General features: G+C 39.0%; 1 protein-coding gene across 4 annotated transcripts in view; it reads right to left on the bottom strand.

The window, feature by feature from the left end:
• Window positions 1-1,830: 1,830 nt before the first annotated feature.
• Window positions 1,831-12,505, bottom strand: part of NEUROD6 (neuronal differentiation 6) — a 32,096-nt gene continuing 21,421 nt past the window's right edge. For 2 of the 4 annotated variants that reach the window (XM_033930563.1, XM_033930564.1), the window contains 2 exons: window positions 5,706-5,963; window positions 1,831-4,134 (listed from right to left, as the gene is read on the bottom strand). In XM_033930563.1, coding sequence (XP_033786454.1) covers window positions 3,100-4,113 — 1,014 coding nt within the window. In that variant the 5' untranslated portion in view covers window positions 4,114-4,134; window positions 5,706-5,963 and the 3' untranslated portion in view covers window positions 1,831-3,099. Of the gene's footprint in view, window positions 4,135-5,705; window positions 6,004-12,505 lie in introns of all 4 variants that reach the window. The other 2 variants (XM_033930562.1, XM_033930561.1) reach the window with 2 other exon arrangements.

The following is a 12,505-nucleotide window of genomic DNA, read 5'->3' as shown; positions in this document are numbered from 1 at the left end:
CCCTACTAAATATGCATATCTATCGGGCCCAGTTGGTTTACTCTAAAATATCTTCTATAGGGGAGCAAAAGACCTCAAGTGCCCATCAAGCTGGGCAATAATATATCCCAAGCTAAGTACAAAATGATATTGGGTAAAAGGTTCCTATAATGGTTATTTGAAAAAAAACACAGAAATTAAACAAAGAAAATGGACAAATGAGAAAAATAATTATTAAAGATATTAATTTCACAAAAAGGGGAGTTTTAACCAGTGATAGCCCGCGCACAACTGACTTATCAAGACAAGTTCTAATAATAAGCAGCTGTGGGCCCTTGAGGTCTTTTTCTCCCCTATAGAATATATTTTAGAGTAAACCAACTGGGCCCGGTAGATATCCATAAAAAAAAAATACACAGTAATTACCCTTATTTTAGTTCTTCATTAATAGTACTAAAAGCACAAAAGGGCAGAAAACAAGATGCTAAACTAGATCTAGCCTTAGAACAGGCAGATTACACATGAGTGCTTTGCAAAGTCCCTCTGAACAGGGCAGATAATTCTGATGCAGAATGTCAGTGTGAGAAGCAAGCGTTTCTTCCAAGTAAGTTCACATTGCAAGACATAAAACTAATGCATTGATTCCCCCTTCATTAGCCTAATTAAAGGTAACATACTTTTGTTGCTTGCTTATTTCACCTACCTTTAGGACAAGTCTTTAAGATAACTTGAGCTTATACTAATATGGACCTGTAGAACCAGAATCTATGCATTTCTCGAAGGTACCAGATAACGTGTATGGTGAAAGAAAAGTCTAATGAATAATGTTCCCATTATCAGCATTCACCACTTCTCTCTTAAAGCTTTAAGGGGCTACTGAAAAGTTCTCAGCCCAAGCAACCAACTTCCTAAATTCTGAGCATTATTTTGCCATTGCAGCTGAAAAGAGTGTTTTCTGATTTCATTAAGTGCCAATTTGCAGAAATGAAATTCTATGTTCTTTGACATTGTTTCAGATCATCGATTGAACTATATTTTATTCCACGTCATTCTCTTCTTGGTTGGGCTGAGAACTTTTCAGCACCCCCTCGTATGCTTTCTGCTTTTCTATATATGAATGTCGTGTTCCTCTATCGGCCTCTTTTACAAAGCCGCCGCAGCAACAGCCCCGAAGCCCTTTAAATCTCTATGGGCTTCGGGGGCCATTAGCGTAGCGCTTGTAAAAGAGACCGAATGTTTTCTGAACTTTAAATTTTAAACTGCCTTGTTATGTGAAATGATGGGTGGTATATTTTAAAAAATAAAAATATAAACTTAAACATATATTTATAAAATGTCAAAAAATAAGAATTTCTTTTGCAAGTTTTTTCCTTTTCTCTCCATTGGTTTTGAAGTTGTATCATCTATAAAATTATGTTTTTCCATAGACTGATACATTTAAAAATTTCATTTCTTAAATGAAATTTTAGAAACAAGGACAGTTACACTAAACAGTAATCCAAAAATGGACAACACTTCAGTACCCCAGACCCTCTAGACCAGGGATTCTCAGCTCAGTCCTCAGGTCTCACCTATCCAGTCAGCATTTCAGGATATCCACAGTAAGATACATTTATACTTACTGTGGATTACTTACAAAATCTATTTCATGCATATATATTATGGATATCCTGAAAACCCAATTGACCAGGTATTACCCAAGGACTGGGTTGAGAACTTCTGCTCTAGAGAGAGATTTGTGGCTTCGGAAAGCATATTTGGCATTTAGGTTTTGCATAGCATAAAGATTTCCACTAACAAGCTGTTGAACATAAGCATGAGATGGTATGCAAGGATTTTTCAATACTGGGTTTATTGACTGGATGGTCACACAAATATAATGCCACAAAAATACCGATACTCGGTCGATTGTCGCACATGCCAATGATTCAATAGTAAGTGAGACAAGAGGTGTACTCAGCACATGCACATGACACTCATAATTTTAATATTATTAATATTTCTAGGTTTCACCCCTTTATGAAGGTTTTTGTGGGCAATGCACCTTATTACATTTGTTTCACATAAAACTACTGTACTTCTGTTTACAGTATTGTATATATAATGATATTCACTACATATGGATCATGTTTTTAATACGTGTCAGCTATGTTGTAAACATATTTCTATACTTGGCTTCAAAATAAGCTTCTGATACCTCCACCCCACAAAAAAATGGAGATAAAATTAAAATAAAATGTACCCCTAAAACAACCAACATAACTGAAAAATATTACTGATAATAGGAGCAACTTTTTTTGTTATGCAGACGTGGAAACAGTTACCTTAAATGGCTTTAAAAATAGTTTGAAAAACATAGTCACGCATCATTGGTAGGAAACCTGTACACAGGGAATTAAGGTGATATAAAAATGTTTGTTTTTTTTTAATTATTCATGTTGTAAGTAATCGATCCAAGGTAGTGATATCAGTTTACAAAATAATGCGCAGCATAGATTGATTCAAATACTCAAAAGATTATGCTGTGATCACTGGTTTATTTTTCATAAAGAGAGAGAGAGAAAAAAAAAAAGAAAATTGCATAGTTTATGCTTATGGCTGCATCTCTTCAGCTGCATTTTCTGACACTGTCACTTTCCTTTGTCCTGTGAAAATTAATCAACAACAACAAAAAATATCCAGAATTTTGTTAGTTCAATTTTTCCTAGATGCATCACAATCCTCTGTGACGGAGCATCCCGTTTTGCACAAGCCTGATTCCCGGACATGCATCTGTGCCATTGTTGCCCAGTTAAAATCACCATGGATGGTGGCGCTCTGTGTCTTGCATTTCTCAGCAGTATTGTTGAGGCAGACCGCTCAACAAACGGCATGAATAAAAGTGGTCTGTCTGTTGTGAGCAAAATCACAGTGTTTGCAGACTAGGAAAAAGAGAACGGAAACTATTGTCTTTTAACATTACAGGCAAAACAATTCACCACAATAAATGAACCACACTTTCAGAAACTGCAGCAAACACCTTGAACAGAGCTGTGTCAGTCACGGAAGGGAACAAGCACCTGCTTTGTCTTAATTAGATGGGGAGAGGTGAATGCCCATCATTTACTTTCATTTTTCTCGTTAATTGTGGAAAACTGCATTTAATTCATCTTGCATGGTGAGAGACTGGCCTCGCAGATGGAAATCATATGGGAAGTGAGTGTCTGTAGGCAACCTAAACATAGAGCCCTGCCCGAGGGGACCCCGGGCTGGTACTGCACAGTAATGCATGCCATAATTGTAATTTTTGCTATAGTCTAAGGTTTCTTCTTGCTTCATGGAAAAGATCCCATTATAGTTCATTGAAGGGGGACTTAAAGGACTTTCAAACTGAGGACTGGCACATTCAGGTGAAGTGCTTTCATAAAAGGATTCATAAGTACTGCAGTAGTTATATGGTTTCATGGTCTTTGAATTGTCAAGGGCTCCATGGCCAGGGGGAGTGCTGAGCTCTGGACTGTGGTAAGGGGGATAGATGGCAGAGTAAGGAGACCTGGAGTGGTGAGCACTTTCTCCACTTTGGCCCATCAGGAAACTCCTAGCATTCAGTTGTAAGCACCCCGCCACTAAGTTAGTAGTTGGCTGGGAGAGACCTTTGCACAAGTTTTGAACAAAGGTGAGCAGATCCGGTCTCTTACCTATACGCAGGATTTCAGAAAGAGCCCAGATATAATTTTTAGCCAGTCTTAAAGTTTCAATTTTAGATAACTTTTGTGTTTTGGAGTAGCAGGGGACCACCTTTCGTAAATTGTCCAGAGCATCATTAAGACCATGCATCCTACCCCGCTCTCTAGCGTTGGCTTCTTGTCTTCGGACTTTAATCCGCTCTACTCTCACCTTGGTCATCTTTTTTTTCCTTGGGCCTCTCCTTCTGGGCAATCCATTCTCATCCTCTTCCTCTCTGTCCTCTTCCTCTTCTTCCTTCTCTGTCTCTTCCTCAGGCACTCTTTTTAAATTCTTACTCTGCACCAAGACATGTTTTGCACAGATTTCTGGCTTCTTTATTTGTTTCTGCTCCTCGCCTTCTCTGGTAAACTTTCTGCAGATCTGGGTTTCTGGCATTACCACAGACTCATCAAACGGTAGCGTCAACATGGCTCTAAAATCTGAAATCAGCTGAAAAGAATACAAGCAGGTGTGAACACACATATTTATAGCTAAGATGATTATAGTATATAGATCAATATTTAGATTAAATTATAAATATATTAATGAAACAGTCAGTTGGTTTTTCAGTTTAATTTGTGATTAGGAACACTAGAATTTTCAACTGTTTTGGGTCTCCTGCTCTCTGCAAATAGAATATATGTTACAGTCATTTTAAATATAACATCTGGTTTCACTAATACGATTCCAATTTCTAAAACTATCAAATGTAAGAAAGTCTGAACAATTTGTGTACTAGTGTACTTAGCTTTTAGAAGAGACATAGAAGCATAGTGATGTACAACAGAAGGAAATGATGATGTACGTATCTAAAGCAATTCATTAATGCAAAGTCTCATGGGCAGAGTGACAGAAGACAGGCTTCAAAATGAACAGCGGAATCTTTCCATGAATACACAAATGATAGAAGGAAATAATTTGTTTTTTTGGGGGGGGGGCTTTCCTCAGGTTGATATTGATGCCTCTTTACAGTAGTCAATATATGCAAATTGCCCAATGTAAGTTGATCAAGAAAAAAAAAAAAAAAATATATATATATATATATATATATACAGCAAATTGAAAACTAATGCAAAAAAAAAAGATTTTTTTTTTTTGGCTCTCACTCCATATTCCAAACAGATTTTAATTCTCAATATATTAAAGTTAACTGCCACATATCATTTCTAAATATATTTTTATAAGCAGTAGTTTGAATATGCTGCATGTTACTAATCCACTAAGGGAGTTTTCATACCCATATTAATCTCCTTCCCCCCAAAAAAAATCTATGTGCAAGAAAACATTTATCTTTTTCTTCCCATTTTTAGCACCAATTGAATGAACAAAACACCCCATTGTGCTATATGATTTCTGCCTCCAGCTATTCTCTAAGAGAGGACTAAGGAATCACTCCTACAGTCTGCACGTGAGCTCAGAATCCCGACCGAACCGCTCAGAGCAGTCTGCACTTTGCAAGCAATTCATTCTCTCTCATTTCTAATAGTTATTTCTCCTTCATTTCTAAATGCATCAGTTTAGCGTTGAAGCCACTGTCCTGTACTGCAAACTCAGAAACCCCTTTCACACCGGGTGGACTTCTTGTTCTTGTATAGTCATGAGAAGAGCAAGAAACAGAGAGAGAGAGAGAGAGAGAGAGAGACACACACACAGTCTCCCAATCATGTCCACGCTTCGTACTTGCCATGGAGTGTTACATAATCTCAATGCAAGTGCGTTCTTACATCACAAGAATGAAATGTTATGTGATGTGAGTAAATACCATGGACACATTACACAATGATACCTTTAAACACTTACATGCAAACCCAGTATCAACTATTGAAGACACATATAGACAATATACATACACACACACATATATATATATATATATATATATATATATATATACACACACACACACATACATATGTGAATAAATATACATATAAATATACACGTATGTGCCTGTACATATACAAATACTTATGCATATGCAGATACATGCACAGACATCCATATACATCTATTTAAATTACCTGCAGGTTTTTGTTTCATTCAACACTGTTTTCATTTACTGTCTTCCAGATCTTTTCAGTTTGAATGCCGCATCATCTTGTGGAGTCTAGATCTGTGGGTATCTGCGCTATCTCATCGATCTCCAAAAAGTGACATTGATGCCAACTGCCAGAGCTGGTACCCATGCCATCTGCTAGTGACATCACAGGGCAGAGGAAGCCACGTGATCTGTCCTCCTGGGACCTTCGTTCTGCACTGATCATCTGGCATCCCTGTAACTGGGTACCAGCAATTCATGTATCAACACAGAAGGTTAGACTGATAGAAAAAAAAAAAAAAAAAAAAAACCAATCTGCACCAGTGTCTCACATCGAGTGGGTGCATTTTTACTAGAGCAATTTCTCTTTAATGGGCAATCTGTAGGGACAGCTAAAAGAGACAGGAACGCCAGTGTGCTGGTTATACCTGCCCTTAATGCATAGGTGTTTCATAGTCTGTTATTCACCCTTGTTTATTACAAATCAGCTTTGCCTGTATGGATTATAGCCCCATCTGTGTTCCACCGCACCCAGGAAAATAAAATAATTAGCAGAGCAGAAATTAGAAATTAGAGCTATGGCAGTCTTCAGAACCTACAAAATGTTGGCTCAGCTATAATATGACATCAAGCCATTATTATTTCTATTGCTGTTATATGCAATAGCAGAGTTATTGAGATTTAAGAAATATTTTTGCACATTTGGTATTTAAAGAATAAAGTGCACAAGATTCATCTGATGCTCAAGATGACACATATTAGGGAGACAGTCTGGAACTCCTATATATTCATGGATTTTGTCTTCAAAAGAAAATCTCTGTGTGAAATTGAAATGGTTAAGAGATGCGACAATAGTGCAAATTTTTGGGATAAAAATCAAAATGCTTTTTTTTTATGAAGTTGTTTTGCAATCCCTTTACCAACATCTGACGCGAGTCACTTTCTGTGCATGGCTAGCAAACATTTCCCCTTTAGCTTTCGATCTGTCTTACCTTCAACCCCACCTGCTCCCATCCCCCCAAGCATTTTTTTTTCTTAAGACTCATCTTTTTTGTCTGTCTCAGCTTTTTAATTTTAATGATTCCCATCTGCTTCACTTGCCTCTCTCGTGCCATTTCATCTTTCTTTGACTTTTTGTGTTCTGTTCATTCTCTTATTAAATTTTATTTCCACATCTTAAAATTTAGAGCAACAACCCCTCCCCACCTCATGCGGCATCTCATCTCCCTTTTTCTCTCCTTTTGTCTCCTTCGTGACCGTACAAAGCAAATTAATTGAGGCTAACACATCCTATTAATTGTGGCATGAACCCTTAATCTCATGATATTCTGTTTTTACTTTTTAGTTTGCATATATTCCTCAAAACCAGAATATATTGATATTTAAGAATCTGGTATATTGTTTTAAATGGAATGATGCTCAGTTAAGTAAAAAAGTTTGTTGTTTTTTTTTTTTACTACTGAAACAGTAAGTATCCTAATGGAATTAGTCCTAGGTCACTGAAGTTATGCTTGCCAGAAATGGTAGTGATTGGTTTGTTGATTGATTGATAATTCTCCTGGGGGAAGCATGCATGTAAAGCATTCTCATACAGGTGATGGCTATTCCAAAAGAGATTATAGTCATTATAATCTACAAAGGCCAAGGCTTCCCAAACTTGTCTTGGGAGTCCCAAAATCATTACACATTGGAAATTTAGAACATGCAAACATCTCATTCACATAACATTTGGCACTCGCACCACTGCACTCATCCAACACTAACTCAACCATAATATCTTAATAAAGCAGAATCAGTCTTAGAACATGTTGGCAATAACTTGGCCGTAGCTTTATTTATTTAACAAGAATCCAAATAACAATACAATTCCATTATCACCCTTCTTCCTAGGCCCACCCCACTCCCAACTCTGTTCTTCCCCCATCAGCTAGTCGGTCATAACCTAGCTTCTCTGTCATCAAATCACAGTAAATCATGTTAATTCCAAGTATCCCATTTTGCAAGACCAGCGGTATCGCCTGGCCTTACAGCTATCTGTGGCGTTGTTGCGCACAGTATATAACTTCATGACATCTCTTAAACCCCTCCCCAGACTAATGGCCACCTGGAAGGACCTCCCCCCCCACACAATTTTCTGCAAAGCTGCGACTGCCCTCCAACTCAAGACCCCTCTCCCTACATCACCAGTACTCACAACCAAAACCACCAAAACTTTCAAATACCCCCAACTGCAAGAGCAACACTACCATGAGGAGAAGACATGCATGTGTGGTGGGAAAGGAGGGCAAAATTGGATCACTGAACAACCTCCTTTCTAAATCCCTAAAATTCCCCTAGTTCTCACAGTGACCCCACTACCTCCCGCAACACCTTCTCCTGACAAACCCTCGCTCTCATTCCTCAGGTCTCCCGCCCTAAATTGACCAATCCAAACTCATCCAATCCCCGACTGCCCTTCCTTAGCAACAATCACACACACTACCATACCATCCCTCACCCACCTTTCCTTGGCCAAAGACACACACTCTCCTTAACTAACTCACTTGAATCATAACCCCTTCCCCCCTCCCTCCCACCAGATCACTTCTTTAAGTCCAAACTAGTTTAGCGGGCTCAGCCAAAGTTAGCCCACTGCTTATATCAATGGGCTTCCCTTTCATTGTGGTGATTCTGATCCTGAAGCTGTGGGGTCCCTAGGACAGGTTTGGGAAGCCAGAGCTTTGTTCTAAAGATTTTCTCGCATTATGGGGAAAAAATGTATGCACAGGACTCATAATTCTTACAGAAGTGAGAAAAAAAAAATAAAATAAAATATGAAATACCATCTTCTTTTACTCATGATATTTGCTTGCTTTTGTTTTTTTTTTGGGGGGGGGGGGTTTTAATGCTTACAGTTTAGATTATACAACCAAGAAATACATTCTTGGGGCCTGATCAGCCAGCAGGTCTCAACGTTTTGCTGACCACCACTAGCCTTATATCTGGAAATTCAAACGCTGGGCCATGTCCACACTCCAGCACTGAATGTCTGAGTGTATGGAGTCAGTGAAAACATAGCCAGTTAAGTATAATGTTCAGCACTTAATTGGGTATAATGAACCAAATAAAGATAGGGCTGACCTATACGCATTCATATTTGGCCAGTTAAGTGTTGACTATCAGCACAAAGCCGCGCTAGGGCCTTAACGCACAGAATAGCGTGTACTAAATTGCCGCGCATGCTAGCTGCTACCGCCTCCTTTTGAGCAGGTGGTAGATTTTCGGCTAGCACGCACTAATCCAGTGCATACGCTAAAACCGCTAGCGCGGCTTTGTAAAAGGAGCCCTTTATTTTTATCCATCAAAACCTTGCAGTTCTATGTGGGTAACAAAAAAAAGCAAAAGAGACTGTACAAACACAGTGAAATGCAAAATCACATATCCAAAAAATAACAAATCAAAACTACCAACTATCATCCCATGCCAAGAAACTTTTCAAACAAATAAGGCTTCAGTAACTTTCTGTAAAGTAAATAAGAAACAAAGGTAAGTAATAATGAGCAAAACTCTGGCTCCCAGCTAGCAGCATGATAAGAAAGTAATCGCCCCTGATATATTTTATAAACACAACCTTTGGATGAGGGAAACGTAAAACAAATTATACAAAGATTGCACTAAAATAAAAAATAAAATGATCCATTAAATAAGTCAGTTACAAACCATATAGCACTTTGTAATACAAACAATCAAATTTAAAGATGACCCACGTTTCCACTGGGAGCCAGTGTGATTCACAAAAGTAAAATATTACATGATCTGTCCTACCCAAGTTGAAAATCAGACGTACTACTGTATTCTGATTCAAAGCTAGTCTTCAAAAATGTTTCTTAACAATAGTCAAGTACAGACAGCACTAATGGCTGCACCGGGAGTTGAAAAGCTAATTTTTAAAAACAATACCAAATGGAATATAGTTTCCATAAAATAAAATAAAAGCTTTTACAAACCACAGCATTCACATGATTCTCCATCATTAAATTTCAGTCTAGAACCATCCCCAAGAGTTTTAACATAGGCTCTATAATGTACACCATGCCATTTAAATGGAAGTGATTCTGAGTAAGCTTAGATGGAGTTACAAAAAAGAATTTAGTTTTATGAGCATTAAGTTTTAACTTAAAAGACATCATCCAGGCTTCTATAGTTGACATTACTAAAGCAATTTGATTGATATAATTTGATGGTAATGGATCCAATGGTAAAATAACCATGATGTCATCTGAGTAACTATATAATTTAAAACCCATGGTGGACAATTTTGTTCCCAAGGAGGACAGGTAGATGTTAAAGAGCAGTGGAGAGAGTGGTGAACCCTGGGGGAGTTTGCTCAGTTTGGAGAGTCATAAGAACATAAGAAGTTGCCTCCGCTGGATCAGACCAGAGGTCCATCCCGCCCAGTGGTCCGCTCCCACGGTGGCCCATCAGGCCCATCACCTGTGCAGTGGTCCCTGACTATTCCTATAACCTACCTCTACTCCTATCTGTACCCCTCAATCCCCTTATCCTCTAGGAACCTATCCAAACCCTCTTTGAAGCCCTACAACGTGCTCTGGCCTATCACAGCCTCCGGAAGCGCGTTCCATGTGTCCAGCACCCTCTGGGTAAAAAAGAACTTCCTAGCGTTTGTTCTAAACCTGCCCCCTTTCAATTTCTCCGAGTGCCCCCTTGTACTTGTGGTTCCCCACAGTGTGAAGAATCTATCCCTGTCTACCTTTTCTATGCCCTTCAGGATTTTGAAGGTTTCTATCATGTCTCCTCTAAGTCTCCGCTTCTCCAGTCTTTGGGTTTGGAGCTATAGAAAGAGTTTCCCCTCCTGAGGAAGCACGCCATCGCGAAACTCGAGTCGGGGGGGAAAGTGTCAGGAGTTTTTTTTAATGGTGTGGCACTGGCACTTTCATACATAGCTGCCTGTTCCGTGACCAGCCCACTGTGACCACCGCCAGCAGATAAGTGGACATTTAGGGCTCCTTTTACAAAGGCGCACTAGCGGTTTAACGCGCTAAATCGCCGGATGCGCTAGCCACTACCGCCTCCTTTTAAGCAGGCAGTAGTTTTTGGCCAGCGCGGGGGTTAGGCGTGATGAAAAGTCACGCGCGTTAACCCCACTAGCGCGCCTTTGTAAAAGGAGCCCTTAGTGTCATTCTGCTTATGGATAAGATTTTGATTGTGGTGGTACAGACAATATAGGTGCGATGATGGTCTGATGGCAGCCTATGTTTGGTTCACTTCACGTTTGAACAATTGTGGGTCTGAGCTCTATATAATTATTTAATATTTTTTTTGTATAATTTAAAAAGCTATGATTTGGATTTATAATATTATGTTATCATAATTCATATAATACATTACATTCCAGATGTATGCAGTATAGTATATAACCCTGTAATATATATTTCCTGTTATTTGGTGCTTATAACATAGATAGACACCAAGACTTTCAAATCTCTGGATACAAGGGCTAAAAATGGGCCTGGTTTTCAGGATAGCCAACATGTATCAATTAGCAGTACAAATATAACTGCTGTGTATGCAAAACATACCTCATGAATATGTATTAGTCGTATTCTGGAAACTAGACCTGCTGGTGTCCCTTGAGGGCAATAATTTCAATCTCTTGGCAAACACACAAACACATACATTCGCAGATGCACACATATAACCATATATCTACACATAAACTCTGAAATCAGGGTTTTCTAGTTAAGGAAATCTATTTCTTAAACTTCATGTGCTCATTGCTTATACAGAATTAAGAATGTGACAGAACATGGAATTTATTTGTACTCAGTGCCAGATTTACCTATAAGCTAAATAAGTTACAGCTTAGGCCTTCACAATCTGCAGGAGCCTCACAAAAGTTCAGAATTAGGGTGGGGGGCTCTGAGAATTGTATGTGGCTTTTTATCAAACTTAAATGTTCAAGAGCTAGAATTACTTTTAAAATGGCTTCATACATAATGAATTTAGGTAATATTTGAAGTATAAATTATCTGTTTTCAGGCTTATCTGTTTTCTGAGTTTGTAAACAAGTTCATTATTACATATACTAATAAAAGTGATCCAAATAACTAACCCCCCCTTTTTTTTTTTTTACAAAGCCGCACTAGTGGCTGCCTTGTGGCAAAAGCTCCAAAGCCCTTTAAATGTCTATGGACTTCAAGGCAGTAACCGCAGCAGCAGCCGCTAGTGTGGCTTTCTAGTGTTGATTTCTAGAGTGGCTTTCTAGTGTTAATTTTCCTAGCAATATACATATATATTGCTGGCATAAGTATTTTTGTTTCAAAATCAAAATTTAAAAGAAAACTCCTAGAGCCTATGATCTCCCTCCCAACCCTCCTCTCCTCTCCCCCCAAAACCAAGTATGTAGTATTGTGAGAGGTTGCGGCACTCATTTTGAAAGGCCATCATGAGAGGGCAGGAGAGAAGGTGTTGTGCTCCTGCCCCCGAAGATTCCCCACTGGACCACCAGTTATATAGGTAGTACCAGGGGGGCATCCTTGGGGAGGGGGGGACCTTAAGACTTGCCTTGCTTACTGTTGGTGATGAGATACTGGGTTGGATTGAGCTTGGGCCTGTCGCAGTTTGGGCTGTTGTGTCTGGAGGGCCATGGTCATCAATGCCTAGGCCAGCATGGCACAAGTGGCCACTGGACGAGACCCACCAGCGGGACCAGGACTTGAGTCTGGGCATGCAGCTCCTGCGGCAAGTCTTGATGTATGAAGGAGACTTGCTGTAGGAGTTACT

The sequence above is a fragment of the Geotrypetes seraphini genome, chromosome 2 (assembly GCF_902459505.1).
Source record: "Geotrypetes seraphini chromosome 2, aGeoSer1.1, whole genome shotgun sequence".
Classification (NCBI taxonomy): domain Eukaryota; kingdom Metazoa; phylum Chordata; class Amphibia; order Gymnophiona; family Dermophiidae; genus Geotrypetes; species Geotrypetes seraphini.
Note: the sequence above shows the minus strand (reverse complement) of the source record. Positions and strands in the feature narration are given on the sequence as shown.